Source organism: Bubalus kerabau, chromosome 17, assembly GCF_029407905.1.
Source record: "Bubalus kerabau isolate K-KA32 ecotype Philippines breed swamp buffalo chromosome 17, PCC_UOA_SB_1v2, whole genome shotgun sequence".
Lineage (NCBI taxonomy): Eukaryota > Metazoa > Chordata > Mammalia > Artiodactyla > Bovidae > Bubalus > Bubalus kerabau.
The window spans coordinates 60,986,751-61,008,977 of record NC_073640.1 but is presented as its reverse complement, the minus strand read 5'-3'; the positions used below and the strand labels follow the sequence as shown (position 1 = coordinate 61,008,977).

The 22,227-nt window shown below is 43.8% G+C and overlaps 2 protein-coding genes across 3 annotated transcripts in view; one reads left to right on the top strand and one right to left on the bottom strand.

The window, feature by feature from the left end:
* The window catches only part of LOC129631735 (sialic acid-binding Ig-like lectin 6), a 53,239-nt gene that overhangs the window by 10,890 nt on the left and 20,122 nt on the right, over positions 1-22,227 (top strand). Inside the window, exon 4 of the transcript XR_008704163.1 lies at positions 10,236-10,366. The gene's annotated coding sequence lies outside the window, so the exon portion shown is untranslated. Of the gene's footprint in view, positions 1-10,235 lie in introns of the transcript that reaches the window.
* On the bottom strand, positions 5,456-16,454 carry ZNF175 (zinc finger protein 175). Of its 2 annotated transcripts, none has more exons than XM_055552926.1 (5): positions 16,357-16,454; positions 14,346-14,607; positions 12,842-12,968; positions 12,358-12,453; positions 5,456-8,208 (listed from the first exon to the last, which is right to left on the bottom strand). In XM_055552926.1, the coding sequence occupies exons 1-5, from the start codon at positions 16,362-16,364 to the stop codon at positions 6,395-6,397; spliced, it is 2,307 nt and encodes a 768-aa protein (XP_055408901.1). In that variant the 5' UTR covers positions 16,365-16,454; the 3' UTR covers positions 5,456-6,394. The 2 variants fall into 2 exon arrangements, with proteins under 2 accessions (XP_055408901.1, XP_055408902.1); XM_055552927.1 differs by lacking the exon at positions 16,357-16,454 and adding an exon at positions 14,803-16,025.

The following is a 22,227-nucleotide window of genomic DNA, read 5'->3' as shown; positions in this document are numbered from 1 at the left end:
ATTCATTCACTTCTTGGGGCCTCCTGTGTGTGGAAATGCTGGGCACCTAGAACTGAGTCAGTCCTGAACCCTGCTCTTAGCAAGCCCCTCGTCTGATGGGGGCAGCTGACACAGACAATCACAATCCATGATGATCAGATGATGGGTGAGGAAGATAACAGGGGCTACGGAAGCCACGAGGGGCTACTTGGTGCCTGTGGTGGCAGAGGGGAGAGGGCTCACCCAGTATGAGCAGGAGTGGAGTAGGTCCCTTCCTTTCAGGATGCTGGAAATGTGAGAGAACCTGGCTGTGTCCTGGGAAAATGCTGAGTCCAGTCCAACCCCTTGATTTATGCACATTGCAGGTCCTTGAACAACAAGCTGTAAGCCCCTTTTTACAGACAAGGACATCGAGCCCAAAAGAGATTAATCACTTAGCCAGAGGAGCACCAAGCCAGCGTCCAGTGTGCCCAGAAGGTAGGAGTGATGAGGCTGGAGGTGGGTGCATGGCAGGTCCGCAGAGCAGGTGGTGTGACCTTGAGTGGCTTCAGCAAATCTTTCTCTCGTTCTCCCTCTGTGCAGTGTGCAGAGCCAGGTGGGGAAAGATGGGAGCAGGAGACAGGGATGGAGCCCCCCGGGGCCGAAGTAAAGGGTTTACAAGATGGGAGGGATGCCCTTTTGCTTTCTTCCCCAGAATGGTGCAGCAGAGGGGGATGCTGCTGCTATTTCTGGGGGCGCAGTTGCTGCTGGTGGGGGCACTCCTCTACCAGAACCACCACTGCTGCAGCCGCGCCTTCCTGCATTTTAACCAGTGACATCTGCAAAGCCCCCTTTCCAAACAAGATCATGTACTGAAGTTCCAGGTGGCAGGGAATTTGTGGGGAGACGTGATTTAACCCAGCACACCTGAGTAGTGGGGGTTTCTGGGATAGGTCCCTGCTGGGCGCGACCCCACGTGGCAGTAGTGGTGCCCCACTCTGGGCAGGCCCAGCTGCTCTCCGACCTGCACCCCTTCCTACAGTGCCAGCGGCTGCCCTGTGCCATTTACGTGGTGAACCAGGTGCAGCAGGAATGAGGGGGCACAGGAGCAAGAGGGCAGAGGGGTCTGAGCCTGGCCTTGAAGAGTCGGGGCTGGAGTCATCAGTGTCTGCGCTGAGAGTGTCTGGGCCAGAGAGTATCCAGAGGGTAGGATTGAGGAGTCAAGAAGAACTTGGACTGGGGAAGACCAAAACCAAGGGCTATATGTTTGGTCTAGAATGGCTTAGTCTGGGCTCTGTTTGAGTAGCTGACTAAGGGAAGGGCTCATCCCACTGAGTCTGGGTCTCGGAGACCAAGGCTTGTTGGATTGGGCAGCAACCCAAGGGGTAAAGTAAAGCACTGGGTCTGAGGTCTGTTAGATGCCTGTTTGAATCTTGGCCTTGCCCATTACTACTTGTGTGGCGTGAGATTGGGACCAGTCTTCATCTCTCCATCCATATATCCATTCATTCAACACACTGTTCTTCAGTATGACTATGTATAAATTCGGGGAATCTGTGCTCTGTGCTACTGTTTTCTCATTCATGAGTCAAAGGTTCATTGAGATAATGAGTGTAAAGCAATGAGGCCAGTGCCTGGCACATACTAGGTGCTTAATAAGTGACAGTGATAATGATGATGATGGTGGTGGTGGTGGTTTTGATGGTGGTGATGGTCATGATGATGATGTAATGGTTATGATGGAGGTTAGGGGACTGCTAATGATGTTGAAGATGATGAAGATAGAGATAATGGTGGTGATGGTGATGACGAATATCATGGTAATGATAAGTCATGATGGTTATGGTTAAGATGGTGATGAAGAAGATGATGATCGAGGAGGACAAGGAGGAATGGCAGATCTTATCCTGAGCATCAGACCTAGTCTTTGTCTGGCAGGAGCAGAAAGAGAAACACAGACGGTCCCCAGTCTCTCCTGACCTCTGCCTCCCTCAGATGACCCCTTGAAGGTGATGATCCTTGAGAACTCTGAAAATGGCCAAGAAGGGAGAGCTGAGAAACTGAAGATGCTGAGTCTGCCGAGGATGGGGGTGGGGATCCAAGGAAAGTTTCCTAGCGGGGGTAACCTTTGAACTGAGCCTTCCTGGACAAGTCTGGGAATAAGAAGGGGTTCCAGGCAGGAGAATGGCACTTGGAAAGGTGAGAGAGGATGGGCCTGGCAAGTGGCAGGGACACCACTACCTGTGGTGAGTATCTCCATCCACCCCAGGTGAACACCACCGCCTTCAACTGGGGCAACCTGTGCAATGTGGGGTTCTGGGAGGCCATGCAGGAGGAGGACTGGGACCGTGTCTTTTTCCACAATGTGAACCTGCTCCCAGAGGATGACCACAACCTCTGCATCTGCGACATCTTCCCTGCCCCTGTTCCATGGCCATCGACAAGTTCAACGACATGTAGGTGGAGGGAGGGGACCTCCTGTTGGGGGGACTCTTGGCCAGGCCCTGCCCATTGTACAGTCCAGGCCGTGATCCCTGGGGCCGATGATGGAGAGGATGAAGAGGCCTGGGGAAAGGCCTTATAGATGGGGAGAAGCTTCCTCCTGGGTGTGGGTATCAAATGACAGTGGGATTAGTTATCAGTGAGGGGATCAGGATGCATTTAATGAAGTGGTAGGCAGAGAAGTTGTAACAGAGGTCAGAGGAGAACTTATAACAGGAGGGACCATTGATGGGGTCACAAGATGGGCCTTTCAGATGATTCAGGGAGGGGATTTCCAGGGTTACATGAGGGGTCATCTCAAGGGGTAGGGCTGCCCCAGGATCAGGCACAGGGACATCCTAGGAGTCAGGGAGAGGTTACCAAGGGAGAGAGTGGGGAATGGATAACCCAGAAATAAACCCTGTGCTCCTGGCTAGCAAAGGGCCAGGGCCCATTGCCTGAAATGCCCTGTGCTTCCAACTCTCCCTGCCTCTGTAGGCTGCCCTACCAAGGCTACCATGGAGGGGTGTTTGCCCTGCGCCCCATTCACTACCTGAGGATCAGTGGCTTCCCCAACACCAGCTAGGGCGGGAATCAGGAAGACAGTGACATCACTGCCAGGTAGGGGGCGCTGCTGTGGGGAGCCTCGCTCGGGGCAGCAGGCCCCTCTGTGGTGCGGGGGCCACGGGGTGCCCAAGACTGAGTGAAAATGTGAACTGTGTTGGATTGCGGGAGACACAAGCCACTCTGGCCTGAGGGGCCGGGTGTGGATGGGGACCCTATCAAAGGAGACAGGCATCTGGCCTCACGTCCTCTCCTCTGTAAGGCTGCAACTCAGCGGGATGGTCCTCTTATGGCTTCATCTGCTCTTTGGCTGTTACCACATGCTGGAGGAGGGGCAGGACCCCAGCTGCAAGCAGAGCTCCCAGAGATGAGTCAGTGGGTGGGGCAGGGGTGGCCAGTCCTGGGCCTGTTCCCAAGCCCTCAGCTCGCATGGCTGCCCCCTCAGTCCCTCCAGTCCTGGCCTTCTGGCCCAGATCCACCGGAAGTGGCAGCAAGATGCTGCCAACTCGCCAGGATACAGGCTGCTCTCCAAGGAACTGTGGCCCCTCTACATCGTCCTCACCATGGACATCGGCCCCTTAGTTCCAGAAGCCCCCAGGCTGAGGGGTATCTGGAGCCTGGAAAGAATCCCCTCAACCATCCCACCTAGTTTCTTGTTAAAGGAGGCTTTATTTTACTGGCTTCTCTCTGCCATCCCTAATCCCCATCCTTTCATTGCCATTCATTTGGTCACACAGGGCCCCACTCAAATTGACCATGCTCTGGTTCTTTCCACACAGTTGAAGTGCTTAATGCTTGTTCACCTGTTTATTTCTCACAAGGACTTGAGGGGTAGCGCTACTGTCATCTTCTTTTGAAAACCAGGGGCAGATAAATATCTTGCTTGATTGATATAGAATCAAGTAAGGAACCTGAGGGCTTCCCAGGTGGCTCAGTGATAAAGAATCCACCTGCCAGAATGTAAATTGATACAGCCATTATGGAAGACAGTATGGAGATTCCTTAAAAAAATACAAAAAACTAGGAATGAAACTACCTCATAAACCAACAATTCCACTAGTGGGCATATATGCTGAGAAAACCATAATTGAAAAAGATACATGTATCCCAATGTTCATTGCAGCACTGTTTACAATAGCTAGGACATGGGAGCGACCTAGATGTCTGTCGACAGATGAATGGATTAAAAAAGCTGTGGTTCATATATACAGTGGAATATTATTCATCCATAAAAAGGAATGTATTTGAGTCCATTCTAATGAGGTGGGTGAACCTAGAGCCTATTACACAGAATGAAGTAAGAGAAAAACAAACTTCGTACATTAATGCATATATATGGAATCTAGAAAGTTGGTAGATGAACCCATTTGCAGGGCAGCAATGAAGTTGCAGACATAAACAGACTTGTGGACACAATGGGGGAAGAAGTGGGTGGGACAAATGGAGAAAGCAGTGTGGAAACATATACATTACCATATGTAAAATAGATAGCCAGTGGGAATTTGCTGTATGACTCAGGAAGCTCAAACCTGTGCTCTGTGACAACCTAGAGCAGTAGGATGGGGTGAGAGGTGGGAGAGAGATTTAAGAGGGAGTGGACATATGTATACCTATAGCTGATTCATGTTGATGTATGGCAGAATACAAAACAATATCGCAAAGCAATTCTCCTTCAATTAAAAATAAATAAAAAAGAATCCACCTACCAATGCCGTAGACACAGGAGGTGCAGGTTTGACCTCTGGGTCAGGAAGATCTCCTGGAGGAGGAAATGGCAACCCACTGCAGTATTCTTGCTTGAGAAATCCCATGGACAGAAGAGCCTGATGGGCCACAGTCCATGGGATTGCAAAGAGGCAGACATGACTGGGCAGGCACTGATGCACAGGAACCTGGCTCCTGGGCCTGTCTACTTACAAAGTATACTGTTCTACTTCTTTCTTATAGCCAAAAAAAAAAAAAAAAAAAGGAGGGGAGTGGGAAAGAAAAATAAAATACATGGAGACTTCCCTGGCAGTCCAGCAGTTAAGACTCTGAATTCCCAATGCAGAGGATACAGGTTTGATCCCTGGTCAGGGAACTAAGATCCTGGATATGGCGCAAAAAAAAAAAAAAGAAAAACAAGGGTAGGTGAATAAATTACAGCATGTCCTCATACTGATAGAATACTGATGCAGTCACTGAACAGCTGTGTTGTAGACTGAAAAGAACAACTGCACAAGGTATGTGATATGATTTGATGTTTACAAAACAAAGAGGGAAGAGTACCTATATAGGTGTACGCTTATGAGCATAGTAATGAGTGTGTGGGAATAACAAGTGTTAGCAGACTTCTCTCTGAGCTGGAGGGTAAATACTTTCAGTTTGCAGGCCATATGGCCTTTGCCACAACTACTCAGCTCTGCTAGTAGAGCACAAAAGCAGCCACAGACATCACACAAACAAATGAACATGGCTGTGTTCCAATAAAACTTTATTTAAAAAACGTGTGGCCAACCAGATTTGGCTGATGGACAGTTTGCTGACTCCTGACATAGGTGATTAGGAGCCTGTATAAACATATAAAGGACTCCATACTAAAAGGTTCACCATAGATGGTGGAGGTGGAAAGGGGAGAGTAGAGCTGAACTAATCATTAAAGAAGAGAAAAACTACACTATGAATATCAGAATCACATTTATGCATTTACCAAAAAAAGTACATTCATCTGTCTGTGTACATAGACATTAATAATAATTGTGCAACCTCAGGATGTAAATTCAATAGGGAGTAAATATGATTAAACAATTGTTAGGTTCTTTTAAAAAATATATAATCAACACCTCTGGTTACACAGTGAATTCTGTAGCAAAAACTACAGAATTGAGTATGTGTGTGTGTGTGTGTATACACACTGACCTGCAGATATAAATATACATACATACATAAGTATACAGATATACACACACATACTTAATATTGCCAAGTCATCATTTAGTTTGCTGGCAGCCTAAAAATAATGATATTCCGCATTAAACAGGGTTATCATTAAATTCCCACAAATTTTCCTGTAAATAATCTGGTAACGATCTGTCTTACTCTATAGAAACTCTCTTCTTAATGTATTAGGGTTTCTTCCTCAAATAAATTTTATAACTTTTAATGAAGCTAGTACAAATATAGACATTTCCACTCATTCCTAAAAGTTCTTTCCTGAGTTATTTCCCTCACATAAAATATGTGTAACTTGGAGACATGCAGTGCCTCCCTAGAGCTTTTCTGAAGCATGAATTCTATAATATATGATTATATCTGCCTCATGTTTTTTCTTCAAGAAATTCAGTTAGTTTCATTGATGTTTATGATCTTTATGCATACTAGAAATTGACTTCTGGGTAAAGCCTTGCACAGATTAACTGCTTTTATAAGATTTATCTCTGGTGTGAGTTGTCTGGTGTTTATTAAAATTTGACCTGTTGTTGAAGCTCTTCCCACACTTGGAACACACATAAGGTCTCTCTCCTGTGTGAATTCGTTGATGCACTTTGAGTTGTGGTTTCCTACTGAAGGATTTCCCGCAGTCACAGCATTCATAAGGTTTCTCTCCAATATGTGTTCTCTGATGTGTGATTAACTCTGATTTCTCGACGAAGGTGTTCCCACACTTGTAACAGGCAAAGGTTCTCTCTCTATTGTGAGTCATCTGATGTTTATGGAAATTTGATCTACCATTGAAAGCCTTCCCACATGCAGCACATACGTAGGGTTTCTCTCCCGTATGGATCCGCTGATGCTCTCTGAACTGTGACTTGGAAGTAAAGGCCTTCCCACAGTCACTGCATTTGTAAGGCTTCTCTCCGGTGTGAATTCGCTGATGCATGCTGAGGATTGACTTCTGGTTGAAGGCCTTCCCGCATTCACTGCACACATGGTGTCTTTCTCCAGTGTGAATTTTCTGGTGTATGTTGAGGTGTGACTTTTGGGTAAAGGTTTTCCCACAGTCACTGCATTCATAAGGTTTCTCCCCAGTGTGGATTCGATGATGTATATCAAGTTGTGACTTGGAAATGAAGGATTTCCCACAGCTGTGACACTGATAAGGCTTCTCTCCAGTGTGACTTCTCTGATGTACAATCAGGTGCGCCTTCTGGATAAAGGCCTGGCCGCATTCAATACACACATAAGACTTCTCCCCTGAATGGATTCTCTGGTGCAAGCTGAGTGTTGACTTCTGGGTGAAGGCCTTCCCACATTCACTGCATACATACTGTCGCTCGCCAGTGTGGATTTTCTGATGTATACTAAGAGTTGAATTCTGGGAGAAGCCTTTCCCACATTCACCGCATTCATAGAGTTTTTCTCTTGTATGAGTTCTCTGATGTCTGAAGAGAGATAACATCTGGAAGAAAGTTTTTCCACATTCATGGCATTTATGGGGCTTCTTTCTAGTATGAGTTTTCTGGTGTGTAACCAATTCTGGCCTCTGAATGAAGACTTTTCCACATTCCTTACATATATATGGTATGTTAACTGTATGATCTGTCACACAGATCCCGAGTTTTGGTTGTGAGGTGAAGGCTTTCCCACATTTACCACATTCCTGGAGGTTTTCTACACTATGGAATCTCTGTTGCTCAAGGAGGTGTGATTTGTGGGTGAAGTCCCTCCCACATTCAGTACACTTATCTGGTTTTTCCTGAGTATGAACTTGATGCTGTGTGAGTAACTGTTTCTGGCTGAAGGCTTTTGTACATGTATTACCTTCACGGAAGTTCTCTCCTGTGTGAGTATTCTTGCAGCTGGCACTGGAAGAGCTATGGATAACTGGCTGACCAGATCCAACCATATCATCAAGGTGTTTTGTGGTACTGCTTTGATTTTGATGAATTGCTTCTAGGTTAGGCTTCAACCTTTTTGCAACTGAGCAACGTTTATGAGGTCCCTTTTGTGAAGAAACAAGGTGGGGCTTTGCCTGAATGACTGTTCCAGGGTACTTGTAGTCACAGTCCCTCTCTGTGTTCAGTGTTTTCTTATTGAAGAAAGCCCCCTGATGTGAAGGTTTATTTTGATTTTTAGGATCCCTTTTTGTTTGGTCAGCATGTTTCCATAGTTCTTCTAAAATGGAACACCATGAACCATCTCTTGTGACTCCACCCATCATCTCATTGTGAAATGAAGCTTCTTCAGAAATTTCCCGTTGTGGGGTTTCAAGCCCAAACTCCCCTTCTAGAAGGAGAACAAGATGAAATAGATACAGTGAACAATTAGCAAAGGATAGAGGAGAAGTCACATGGAGCTGACTGAGATTGTGCATGGAGAAACTGCTGAGTCATATACCAATGGTCGTGCTGATGGTGATCAAGAAAGAAGTCACACAGCCCTTACTATATGTCAGCCACTTAGCTGTATAGCACTTAGCATTTGCTAGGCAATGTTCTATGTGATGCACACATAAATTCATTAAATCCCCACAACAATCCCAGGAGGTAACTATTTATTATCCTGGTTTTCCACATGAAACGAAATACAATGGTTAAATAATTAACCAAAATCACTTTGCCCAGCCGTGGGGAAAGTTAAGATTTTAACAAAGGCAACCTGATCCCACTCATGCAGGTGATCTAGATACCCAGACCTAGTGCAATGACTACAGGATAAAAGAGACAAGAGTGTCATAGGGCAGCATCTGTGCATAGCCAAAGCTTGAAGGAGGGGTTCAGAGTGCAGAGTTTTCTCAACTTACAATGAGGTTATGTCCTGATATGTCCATGATAAGTTTAAAATATCATAAATCAGAAATGAATATACCTAACCTACTAAACAAAGCTTAACCCAGCCTACTTTAAATGTGCTTAGAAGACTTACGTTAGCCTAAGGTTGGGCCAAAGCATCTAACAAAAGACCTATTTTATAATAAAGTGTTGAATATCTCACGCAATTTATCAAATTCTGTACTGAAAGTGAAAAAAAGAGTGGTTATCTGGGTACAGAAGGGTAGTAAGTGTATTGGTTGATTCCCTTTATGATCATGTGGCTGACTGGGACCCTGGCATCATGAGAGTATAGTACTGTATATCACTAGCCTGGGAAAAGATCAAAATTTACAATTCAAAGTATAGTTTGTACTAAATGTGTATGACTTTCACAACATTGTAAAGTTGAAAAATTGTAAATTGAACCATCACAAGTCAGGGACCATCTGTATAGGTTTTCATTAAAGATCTACATTGTGATTAATCGCCCAGCTTCCTCCTACTTGTTAGAAACAATACCAAAATCATTCAGCCCTAGATATCCTCTGATAGACTATTAAAGCATCAATCCTGACATAGCCAACACAGTGAAAGAATACCTATACTCAAACTCTCAATTCTATGAAACTAAAGTTTGTTTCCCTGAACTTAGTACATATCCCAAGAAGGATAAACTGGAAGGCTGGACAAACAGGCTGTCCCCTAGAGTCTGTCTCACCCTCTTCCACAGAGGTTAACTATGGCCAGGCACATGGCAGCCAAGCCACATAATGACTCACAATTTCCTTTGCAGTGATATGTGACAGTGAGACTGTTTTTGCTGACGAAATGGGCATACAACATTATGCACCACTTCTAGCCAGAGAACACATCACAGTTTCTCAGTACCCTCCACCCCTTTTCTGCCTAGTAGAACCTGGCTTTGGTTGCAATGCACTCATTCCCAAAGATTGACAGCATCATAAAAGATGGTACTGCAATGACAAGAGAAAAACTTCAACACCTGAATGAATACAAAACATAAGGCTTCCTGCTGAACTGACTTTTAGAAGTGTTTTTATAGGAGGAGAATTATTCTGGAAATTATTATACTGGACCTTGGTCTTTTTGTTATAACTTTCAGCCTTATGCTACTCAATATACCATTTTTTGGTTAAGAACAGGAGTCACTGATCATCCAGTTTACTAGTAAGAACATAAGACACAACAGATTCTTTTTAAAAAGGTGGCTGAATTTTACTATTACTTTATCCTATCAGAGATTTAAATATTGAGTATGGTTAACACCATCACGTCTTGTTTTCTTTTCTTTCAATCACTTGGATAAACTGTATCCCAGACCCTTGTCCTGTTCCCAAACCTCAGTCATCTATCACTTTTTTTTAAAAATGAGAAGGCGCTTTATTTTTACCATTTTTAGTAGGTATGTATGTGTATGTGTGTGTATGTGTATATATATATATGTGTGTATATATATATATAGCATTAACTTATTTGCAGAGTACATCATGAGAAATGCTGGGCTGGAAGAAGCACAAGCTGGAATCAAGATTGCTGGGAGAAATATCAATAACCTCAGATATGCAGATGACACCACCCTTATGGCAGAAAGTGAAGAGGTACTAAAAAGCCTCTTGATGAAGGTGAAAGAGGAAAGTGAAAAAGTTGGCTTAAAACTCAACATTCAGAAAACGAAGATCATGGCATCTGGTCCCGTCACTTCATGGCAAATAGATGGGGAAACAGTGAAAACAGTGTCAGACTTTATTCTTTTGGGCTCCAAAATCCCTCCAGATGGTGACTGCAGCCATGAAATTAAAAGACGCTTACTCCTTGGAAGGAAAGTTATGACCAACCTACATAGCATATTCAAAAGCAGAGACATTACTTTGCCAACAAAGGTCCATCTAGTCAAGGCTATGGTTTTTCCTGTGGTCATGTATGGATGTGAGAGTTGGACTGTGAAGAAAGCTGCTGCTGCTGCTGCTAAGTCGCTTCAGTCGTGTCCGACTCTGTGTGACCCCACAGACGGCCTCCTACCGGGCCCGGCAACCCCAAGGACTGCAGCCTACCAGCTCCACCATCCATGGGATTTTCCAGGCAAGAGTACTGGAGTGGGGTGCCATTGCCTTCTCCAGAAGAAGAAAGCTGAGCACCGAAGAATTGATGCTTTTGAACTGTGGTGTTGGAGAAGACTCTTGAGAGTCCCTTCGACTGCAAGGAGATCCAACCAGTCCATTTGGAAGGAGATCAGCCCTGGGATTTCTTTGGAAGGAATGATGCTAAAGCTGAAACTCCAGTACTTTGGCCACCTCATGCGAAGAGTTGACTCATTGGAAAAGACTCTGATGCTGGGAGGGATTGGGGGCAGGAGGAGAAGGGGATGACAGAGGATGAGATGGCTGGATGGCATCACTGACTCGATGGACGTGAGTCTGAGTGAACTCCGGGAGTTGGTGATGGACAGGGAGGCCTGGCGTGCTGCGATTCATGTAGTTGCAGAGGGTCAGACACAACTGAGCGACTGAACTGAACTGATAGCATTAAAATCTGAGAAAAAGAAATAAATCAATCTTTGGGGTAATCTATCAATGTCATCTTGACTGAACTCATGATGACTGGGAATCCACAAATCCCACTAGGAACAAAATAACCCAAGCATGAGAAAATAGGTGGTTTATGGTGATACCCCTGGAATTAAGAAAAAGAGTCAACTAAACTGTGCTTTTAAAAAATATATATATAGTAGAATTTCTAAAATAACAAGTTAGAAGACTAAGATGGGCGAGCCAAGAAACAGAAGAATCTTCTGGACAAAACGTATAAAGTGAGAAGAATTTCTGATGTGCGTAATGATTCCAATTTCTGATTTCCTTAAAATAAAGGAAATGAGACACCCCACAGGAACTGTCCACCATAAAGCTAAATAAGAGAACATGGTTTAGGCATGGGGACTGGAGGCACTGATAAAGGATCATCAGGAAAAAAAAAAATTTAGGCCTTAAGTGTTGAGAATAGAAGGGTCCTTTAAAGTAATTCCTCTATGAAGGGATAACCAGAGGGAAGTACAGGGGCCCAAGTTGGAGGCACCACAATTAGGGATAAAGAAGGATTCAGTGCAGAAAAAAAATGAGTTCAGAGGACAAATTAAAAAAAAGGCCTTCAGGAAATTCCACAAAGGGATAAAATGAGACGACAAAAGCAACATACAGATGGAAAATCCAATCAGATAACAGATATGATGAGATGCTCTGTTCCCAGAAAAATGAAAACAGCTCTATCATAACATGGGCCATAAATGAGAAATTTGATAAATATTATAAATGTTGGGAAGCAAGATGTAAAAATGATTAACTTAGCTGGATTAAGTGTAGTCATATCCAGTGATCAGGCAATCCCCCTTGACTATTCACCTCTGATTAATTCTTATGTTGGCCCCTATAGAACATTTACAAAATAATGTATGGCAGCATTAGCCTTAATGGCATACATTACAAAATAATGTACAGCAGCATTAGTTTTAAGGAGTAGGAGATAACGTGTGTCCACCATTGGGGAATGGATAAGTGTGGTAGGTTGAATATGGCCCCTCATGGATCTACATGACTTGACAGTCACTCACCATGATACCTCTGACATGGGAGTTCAGTCTTCCTCACCCATGGTTCCTTTCCTTCTTCAATCCTGAAAATGATCTCTGGGTTGGGAATGTGATACCCTGTGAATAAGAAAGGATATTACATTAGGATGTGGTATTGGGCTTCAGAGAAGGGCATGGCAACCCACTCTAGTATTCTGCCTGGAGAATCCCATGTACAAAGGAGCCTGATTGGCTATAGTTCATGGGGTCAAAAAGAGTCAGACACAACTGAAGTGACTTAGCATGCAGACATACATTGGGCTTCAGAGGTCATTCAATGAAGTTTCTTTCATTGACACATCTTTCATTAGGAACAAAGTAACATTCAAAGATGACCAAGAGGAATGAACAATTTGGGACAAGCCCAGGACAAACTGATTACATTCTTCAGATGTCCCACTGCATGCCACAAGAAGGAGGGACATCTCAGAGGCCCGTCCAAGAGTCCCAGGTCAGCTGTGCTCACCCACAGAGAAAAAGTGGCTGTAGATCTCCAGCATCACATCCTGATACAGGTGTCTCTGGGCAGGGTCCAGTTGCTGCCACTCCTCCCTGCTGAAGTCCATGGTCACATCCTCAAAAGACACTAACCCCTATAACAACATACCCCAGCTCAATGAGAATTAGTCATCATTGTTGAACTTACATACAGGGGTGTGTTCTTAATGACTTCACCATGATATATATGGCTTCCCACTAACTACCTGTTTCATATTGTATGAAATCAGAATCAGGGCAAGAAAACAATATTTTTAATATTAAAATAAGAACAAAGCTAATAAGGATTAGGTTGGCCAAAAAGTTTGTGGTTTCTAAATGTCCTTAACAAACTTTTTGGCCAACCCAATATCATGCATCTTAACACCTTAGCTGAACAAGAAGTGCTCTTAAAATTCAGCCAACTCCAACACAAAATGAAATACATTTTTCTACAAGGCAGTGTTTGCCACTATTATGGGCTGAATTGTGCCCCTCCCCCCAACTCATTCATATGCTGAAGTCCTAACCCCCAGAACCTCAAAATATGTCTGTATTTGGAGATACACAGTATTTAATGAGGTCCTTTGGAGAAGGCAATGGCACCCCACTCCAATACTCTTGCCTGGAAAATCCCATGGATGGAGGAGCCTGGAAGGCTGCAGTCCATGGGGTCGCTGAGGGTCGGACACGACTGAGTGACTTCACTTTCACTTTTCCCTTTCATGCATTGGAGAAGGAAATGGCAACCCACTCCAGTGTTCTTGCCTGGAGAATCCCAGGGATGGGGAAGCCTGGCGGGCTGCCGTCTATGGGGTCGCAGAGTCGGACACAACTGAAGTGACTTAGCAATAGCAATGAGGTCCTTAGAGTGGGTCGTTGTTATTTTAAAAACACCCGAAAGGTCATGAAATACAAAGAACAACTTGGAATTTCAGGAAATCTTGAGTATAACCAAGAACCCTGCTTCCTCACTCCAAAATATCAAATATCAATGTCTACATTATTCCTGAGCACTTTTATTCATCTTTTAAAAGAGGAAAAACCACACGGTCCTTAAAAGCTAGTTCTTGCTCTGTGACTGTAAATTCTGAGGACAGAGGAGAAAGCAGCCAATCTCCAGTGAGGAGTCAGGTGGGGATCAGCTGAAACAATGCAAAGACCCAGCAGTGGATGGAGGATGAACATATGGGTGAAGGAGGCCTGTGCTGAGCAGGAAGGAGTCAGTATTTCCTGGCCTGTGGCTGGAGCTATGGTTTCTTCTTCCTTTGCCCCAGGGCCAACCCTCTTCTACACATCCTCCTGCATCGGTCAGTTCAGTTTCCTCTATAAGACACAGTGCCTGTGGATGAGGAAACATTAGCTATCAGTGCTCTGCTCTCCGCTGGAGAATCCACATTGTCTTGACACAGGGAGTCCAGAGTCTGCTGCTTCCTGTGTCTGCCCTCAAGTTCCGTAGAACTGCCCCTGGGGTGGGGGTGGCTCCTGCTTACCTCACACGATACATCCTGCTCCTCTAAACCCAAGACCTGGGGCCTCTGGGGCAAATTCATGTCAGCAAGCATGTCCCTTCTGGGCTTCAATTCTTGGTCTCTCTTGCTGACAACTCCACTCTTCCCAGGAGCCTGCAGCTGGGTGGGCATCAGAAGGCTCCAATCAGAGCTGCTGGGAAGAGTCGACCTGAGCTGTGTAGGGAGATCCTGCAGTCTCCGTGATGTGGCCTGACCCAGGGGCTCTGGAGGGACACTGGAAATCCTGGAAAGGCAGTAAACGCATCATTACTCATCTAATATCCACGCCACAGGAATTTCTGAGAGCCATTAGGTGAAAGTCACTGTGTTCACAACATGAGGGTAAACAAAACTCAGAAATCTATCTATTGGGGTAAAAAATAAGATGGAAAAGATTTGGATTAAAGTTCATGAAGGTTTAACTGCAGCTCTGACACACCTTTGAACTATGAGAAGAGAGAGAGATTATTTTAGTGGCAGTTTCCAAAATGAAGAGGAAGGTATTTATCATAGGCATTGAGAAACTTCCATGAGTTGAGGTTTGTCAAGTCCTCAGAACCTGCCAGGCACATGAAAAACAATAAAAAATAAAATAAAAATTATTTTATTACTTGCTGAATAAAAATCAGCAAGTTGCTGAGTCAGGTATCAGATACCTTGAGTAATTCTCACACCACCCTGTCAGCTAAATATCATTATTATACCCATTTGAGGGCTTCCCTGATAGCTCAGTTGGTAAAGAATCCACCTGCAATGCAGGAGACCCTGGTTCGATTCCTGGGTTGGAAGATCCCCTGGAGAAGGGAAAGGCTACTCATTCCAGTATTCTGGCCTAGAGAATTCCATGGACTGTATAATTCATGGGGTGGCAAAGAGTTGAACTGAGCAACTTTCACTTTCATACCCATTTCATGGATGAGGAAAACTGAAGCTGACTGCTGTTACCTAATTTGCCTTAAGGTCACTCAGTCTCCAAAGGGAATTCTGACGCGTCCCAGTTGCCACTATCCCATGTGGTCTTCTACATAGTCAATTTCCAGAAACACTGTTTACATTTCCTGTTGGCTTCAGAAAGCTTAGGCTTCAAGTAGCCCATGTCTGGAACTGAGGTTCTGGACATTTCAGTGCCCATCCATAATACAGACAGCTCAACCTTTTCTGACAAAATTCAATGTATGGAATCCCATCTTCATTTGGAAAACCTGCAGACATGTACTAGGACTCATTAGATAACCCCCAATATAGGGTTCCAAATAATGCACCCCAGGAAGAAACTATCATTGATTTGCCCAACACCCAATCACTTATCCTCAGCCACACTTGGGTCTCCAGAGACCCAAGTTGAGACCAACACTGACCCACTCATTCATTTCCAAAGGACAACACCCACTGCCCAGAAAGCAAATCAATCAGCTTCACAAACCTCCATCACTGGCCCACTAGGTCTCCCATCAACTGGTTCCCAAATGCTGCCCTTAGCACCCCAAACACTTTACTGATTTCACTGATCCTCCCTCAATCACTGTCTCCCTTGAGTGTGTTACAATGTGACCCTCAAAGCTCCTGCTCCCAGTCAGTCATTGCCTCCTACAGTCCCCCAAGCAGTGGACCACCTCCCCAAGTGGTTCCCAGTACCATACCAAGGCCCTCTTAAGACCCATGTTCACGATCATGTAAATAAATTTCATGGGCCAACATATAAAATCTGAATTAAAGTACACTTGGAATTCAAGTTACAAAAATACTTTTATACATACAGAAATAAGGCAAGAAAGAGTGAAAATCAACGAGCCAAGCATTAAACTTAAATTAGAAAACCCCAGTTACTCTATAGCTCCCATCACTAAGAACCCCACCACTCACTCCGCAGACCCGACATCACTCATTCCACAGACCCCCATCACTCGGCCCCCAATTCCCAACATCACTCACACCAAGCGGATTACTCCCTCATCGACCCCGCAGATTCCCCATTGCTAATGTTCCAAATCACCTCAGCATCCCACAGGCGATTCACAGGTTAGAAGAGTTGACAACAGAAGCGAAATGGCCGCTCTGGGCCACTTCCGATTCGAATTCCTGTCAGGATTTGGGAGGCTGTGTTTGAACGGTGCTCATGCTCACTAGCACCTTGGAAGCCACGGTCTGCCAATAGTTATCATGGCGTACCAAGTCCATTGGTCTATTCCGCGGTTCATTTTCCTTCAGTGACGGTATCGGGAGAACAACATGGCCGCGCCCGTAAGGATTATATTAAGGAGGACGCCATTTTCAAAGGCTCCATTCCGTACAGCCAGGGAACGCACTAGGCAATCTTCATAGAGTTGAAGTCTTGGTGGTGTTTCCCATTGGCGAGGGACCAATTAAAGACGTGTGTAGATATAGTTCTAGGAGAAAAATAGCATTTTTTTTCTGAAAAATATCCTCTGTGCTTTTAACACTGATTTAAAGCCCCTTTCTCACTATCTGGCCTCTTCCCTGTCAAGACCGCCCAGAGAGTCAGAGATCTGTCGGGAGCCCAAAGGTGCAGAACTTGGCAGAGAACTCCTAAAAGCTTCGTGATTTCCTTAGTAATGAGAGCCTTTAAAGAATCGTGTGACGTTAATGAGGTGATTTTTGAGAGGGCTAAGGCATTTCTCATTTTACTGTTCTTCATTGTGCTTCACAGATATTGCCCCCCGCTTTTTGTTTTAAAAACAAGTTGAAGGTTTGGGGCAGCCCAGTGTAAAGCAAGTCTGTTAGTGCCATTTTTCCAACAGCATTTGCTCACTTCATGTCTCTGAGTCACATTTTGGTATTTCTTGAAATATTTCAATTTTTTTATTATTATATTTCTATGGTGATCTGTGATAGTGATCTTTGATGTTACTATTAAAAAGATTACAAATCTCCAAAGGCTCAAATGATAGCATATTTTAGCAAAAAAGTATTTTTGAATTAAGCTTTGTACATTAAAAAATATTTATTTTCATTTATTTTTGGCACTACTGGGTCTTTGTTGCTGCAAGGACTGCAGCAACAGCCCTTGAGGTGTTGAGGTGAGCAAGGGCTACTCTCTCATTGTGGTGTTTGCACTTCTCTCGTTGCAATGGCTTCTCTTCCTGCGGAGCATGGGCTCTTGGTGTGTGGACTTAAGTAGTTGTGGCACATGGGCTTAGTAATTGCAGCTGCCGGGCTGTAGAGCACAGTCGTCGTAGTTGTGGTGCTCAGGCTTAGTTGCTCTGTGACATGTGGGATCTTCCTGAACTAGGGATAAGAACCCGCGTTTTCTGCATTGGCAGGAGGATTCTTTACCACCAAGCCACCAGGGAAGCCCTGTACATTTTTTTTTTTTAGAGAGACATATTGCTATGGCACACTCACTGCACCGTGTGATGTAAAAATATAGTGTAATCATAACCTTAATGTACCAGAAAAATTAAAAAAAAAATAGTTTGCCTCACTTTATTGAGGTATTTGCTTTATTGTGAACTTGAACTATCCCCAAGGTATGCCTGTCTGCTAAAATGTCTGTGTGAATTTGAATTTCTCAGTCAGAGGGCACACACATTACCAGTGTTGATAGAATACAGTATGGCCAAATGACTCTCCAGGAGGTTGTACCAATTTGCATCACCATCCCCTATAATGCGACTCATCTCTGCTTCTCTCCAACCTCAACAGCAGTGTACATTAGCACTGATTTGGCTCTTTCTATCTTACCAATGAAAAATGTACCCATTATACTTTTAACTAGAATTTCTCATTATAGATATGAAAGTAAAGTATTTTTAAGTAGGTTTCATAATGATTACTACTTTCCATTCTGATCTGTTCTGCCAACCCTGAATATTCATTAGGACTGATGGTGATGCTGAAGTTCCAATACTTTGACCACCTGATGTGAAGAGCCTATTCATTGGAAAGACCCTGATGCTGGGAAAGATTGAGGGTAGGAGGAAAAGGGGATGACAGAGAATCAGATAGTTGGGTGGCATCACCGACTCAATGGACATGAGTATGAATAAACTTTGGGAGATAGTGAAGGACAGAAAAGCCTGGCGTGCTGTAGTTCATGGGATCGTAAAGACTCGGACATGATTGAGCAACAACAATCTTTTCTGCCGTTCTGCCATTCAATGGCTGTTCATATCTGTCTCATGATTATTAGTGTATATTTCTTTCTTAAAAATTTGGATAATTCTTTTATATAGGAACTACAATCATTAGTCTATAGTAGGATTATGAATATATTTTCCTGGCTTGACCTTGTCTTCTGATTTCATTTACCTTGGATTTGCTATCCAAGGTAAATATATTCTCCTGGCTTATTCTTGTCTTCTGATTTCATTTACCTATCCAAGGTAAATGTTTTTTGTTTTATATAGTTGAACTATATAAATATAGTTCATATAAATATAAAAAATAAATTTAAATGTATAAATAAATTTGTGAACTTATGTCTTGAAAGCTTTAAAGCTTTTAACTATTTGCTTATCACTCTGGCATTTCCAACTCTGAGAATATATATGATGTTGTGAAATGTGAAATAAAATGGAGTCACTTATGTCAAGGGTATTTTTTTTCCTTAATGGAGCTAGGAGGCCATTAAGGGGGTGGACCTTACACACATCCCCACCAGGTGGAATCTTGAACTTTTCAACTGGGCCAACCACAGATATTTCAAGAACTCTGCAAGAACACCTGTGACTTGTCACAACAACGAACTTTTTCCACCCTCTAGTTATAGCTTTAGCAGTCAAGCATGTTCAGCCAACACTAGATCCTGCCTCCAACTCCAGTGAAAATTCTTTGTAATGCAAATCTCCCTTCTTTGCTTTTAAAACCCCCTGACTTTTACTCCCATGTGGGACACAGTTTGGTTGCTCCCTGAATTTGTGTGCCCCAAATTGCAAGTCTTTGATTCCAAATAAGTGCTTTCTGCCTGCTCATTGCTTCCTAGGTTTATTTAGATTGATGATATGTGTATTATAACGTATACACATATGCACACAAACACAATTACATTTATGTTTATATTTAATTGGATTTATATTTACATGTAATCTTGCCAAGGTTTCTTCTCTTCGCCTCTGCCCCCCACACATCCATGCCCACTCCTTTCCTTTTGCCTTTTAGGATTATTGTCTGTGCCTTGAAAATCTAAGGCCACTTCTCAACACAGTTGTTTCTTCAATTTCATTCTCTCTTCTTGCTTAGATGACTATTATATCTGTAGAGCAAGGTGTTTTATAGCCCCTGGGTTTGACTCTGCTTAAAGGGATCCTCTTGGGGCCAGCTTCATACTCACCTGTGGATCATCTGAATCTAGGTGAGCAAGCTCTTCCTCAGATGATCTACACCTAAGCCCCCAAATCCCAAGGGAGGCTGGCCTTGTCTGTCTTCCCCAGGGTGAATTCTCTGTAGTCTTTGCCCATAACTTCCTCTTACAATTCCCCACAAAATTGGAGGGTCCTGGAGGCGCTGTAGTCAAAGCTATGGTTTTTCCAGTAGTCATGTACAGATGTGAGCGTTGGACCATAAAGAAGGCTGAGTGCTGAAGAATTGAGACTTTAGAACTGTGGTGTTGGAGAAGACTCTTGAGAGTTCCTTGGACAGCAAGAAGATCAAACCAGTCAATTCTAAAGGAAATCAACCCTAAACATTCATTGGAAGGACTGATGCTGAAGCTGAAGCTGCAATACTTTGGCCACCTGATGTGAAGATCTGACTCATTGGAAAAGACCTGGGAATGACTGAAGGCAGGAGGAGAAGGGGACAACAGAGGACGAGATGGTTGGATGGCATCACCAACTCAATAGACATGAGTTTGCAAAAACTCCAGGAGATAGTGAAGGACAGGGAAGCCTGGCATGCTACAGTCCATGGGGTTGCAAAGAGTTGGACTGACTGAGTGACTGAACAGCAAGAGTTGCATGGTTGGTTTTGTGGACTGAAACACTCTCTCTCTTCTGGCCATGGTGAGAGGCAGAACACAGAAGCTCAGATGGACAGAGTCTCTGTCTCCTAGGCACTTCCCTCACTACAGCTCACGTCTGTGCATCAGGTCATACTTGCTGACTTTTCTCAGCCAGAAATAACCTCTGTCCAGTTTCATGTCTGGTCTCCTGAACTGGACCCATGGGAGAGGATGGGTGGATGTACAGATCAGTCCTTGCCTAGTGTCCTGGTCCCTCCCCTACGCTGCTCTGACTTAATGGGATTTACCGCTGCAGGCTACATTTTCCAGATATCTTTATTAGCTAGCCTCCCACAAGGTTCAGTTAGTCAAATGCTGGAGATTAAAATCAAGGAAATGGAACAAAATAGAAATCCCAGAGATAAATCCATGCACATATGGACACCTTATCTTTGACAAAGGAGGCAAGAATATACAATGGATTAAAGACAATCTCTTTAACAAGTGGTGCTGGGAAAACTGGCCAATCACTTGTAAAAGAATGAAACTAGAACACTTTCTAACACCATACACAAAAATAAACTCAAAATGGATTAAAGATCTAAACGTAAGACCAGAAACTATAAAACTCCTAGAGGAGAACATAGGCAAAACACTCTCCGACATACATCACAGCAGGATCCTCTATGACCCACCTCCCAGAATATTGGAAATAAAAGCAAAAATAAACAAATGGGACCTAATTAAACTTAAAGCTTCTGCACAACAAAGGAAATTATAAGCAAGTTGAATAATGGGTGCATCTCTAGAGTGAGTGATGGGAGTTCTGTGGGGTAGTGATAGGAGGTCAGCTGGGGTCATTTGCAGGATGAATGATGGAAGATCTGTGAGGTGTGTGAAGGGGGTGTTTTCTGTAGCTTAAATTGGATGATAAGTTCATTACTTTTCAACCTTGTATATTTTTTATGTACTTTTGGTAATTGTCATATATGCTGTTTTTGTAATTTTATAATCCCAAATGTACCTTAATATGAGTTTTTATTTTGTCTTTTCCTAGTTCAGTTCAGTCACTCAGTCGTGTCTGACTCTTTGCAACCCCATGAACCACAGCACACCAGGCCTCCCTATTCATCACCAACTCCTGGAGTGCACCCAAACCCATGTCCATTGAGTTGGTGATGCCATCTAACCATCTCATCCTCTGTCGTCCCCTTCTCTTCCTGCTCTCAATGTTTCCCAGCATCAGGGTCTTTTCAAATGAGTCCGCTCTTCGCATCAGGTGGCCAAAGTATTAAGAGTTTCAGCTTCAGCATCAGTCCTTCCAATGAATATTCAGGACTGATTTCCTTTAGGATGGACTGGTTGGATCTCCTTGCAGTCCAAGGGACTCTCAAGAGTCTTCTCCAACACCACAGTTCAAAAGCATCAATTCTTCGGTGCTCAGCTTTCTTTATAATCCAACTCTCACATCCATACATGACCACCGGAAAAATCATAGCTTGACTAGATGGACCTTTGTTGACAAAGTAATATCTCTGCTTTTTAATATGCTGTCTAGGATGGTCATAACTTTCCTTCCAAGGAGTAAGCGTCTTTTAATTTCATGGCTGCAGTCACCAGCTGCAGTGATTTTGGAGCCCAGAAAAAGTCAGCCACTGTTTTCACTGTTTCCCCATCTATTTGCCATGAAGTGACGGGACCAGATGCCATGATCTTAGTTTTCTGAATGTTGAGCTTTAAGCCAACTTTTTCACTTTCCTCTTTCACCTTCATTGAGAGGCTCTTTAGTTCTTCTTCACTTTCTGCCATAAGGGTGGTGTCATCTGCATATCTGAGGTTATTAATATTTCTCCCAGCAATCTTGATTCCAGCCTGTGCTTCCTCCAGCTCAGCGTTTCTCATGATGTACTCTGCTTATAAGTTAAATAAGCAGGGTGACAATATACAGTCTTGACGTACTCCTTT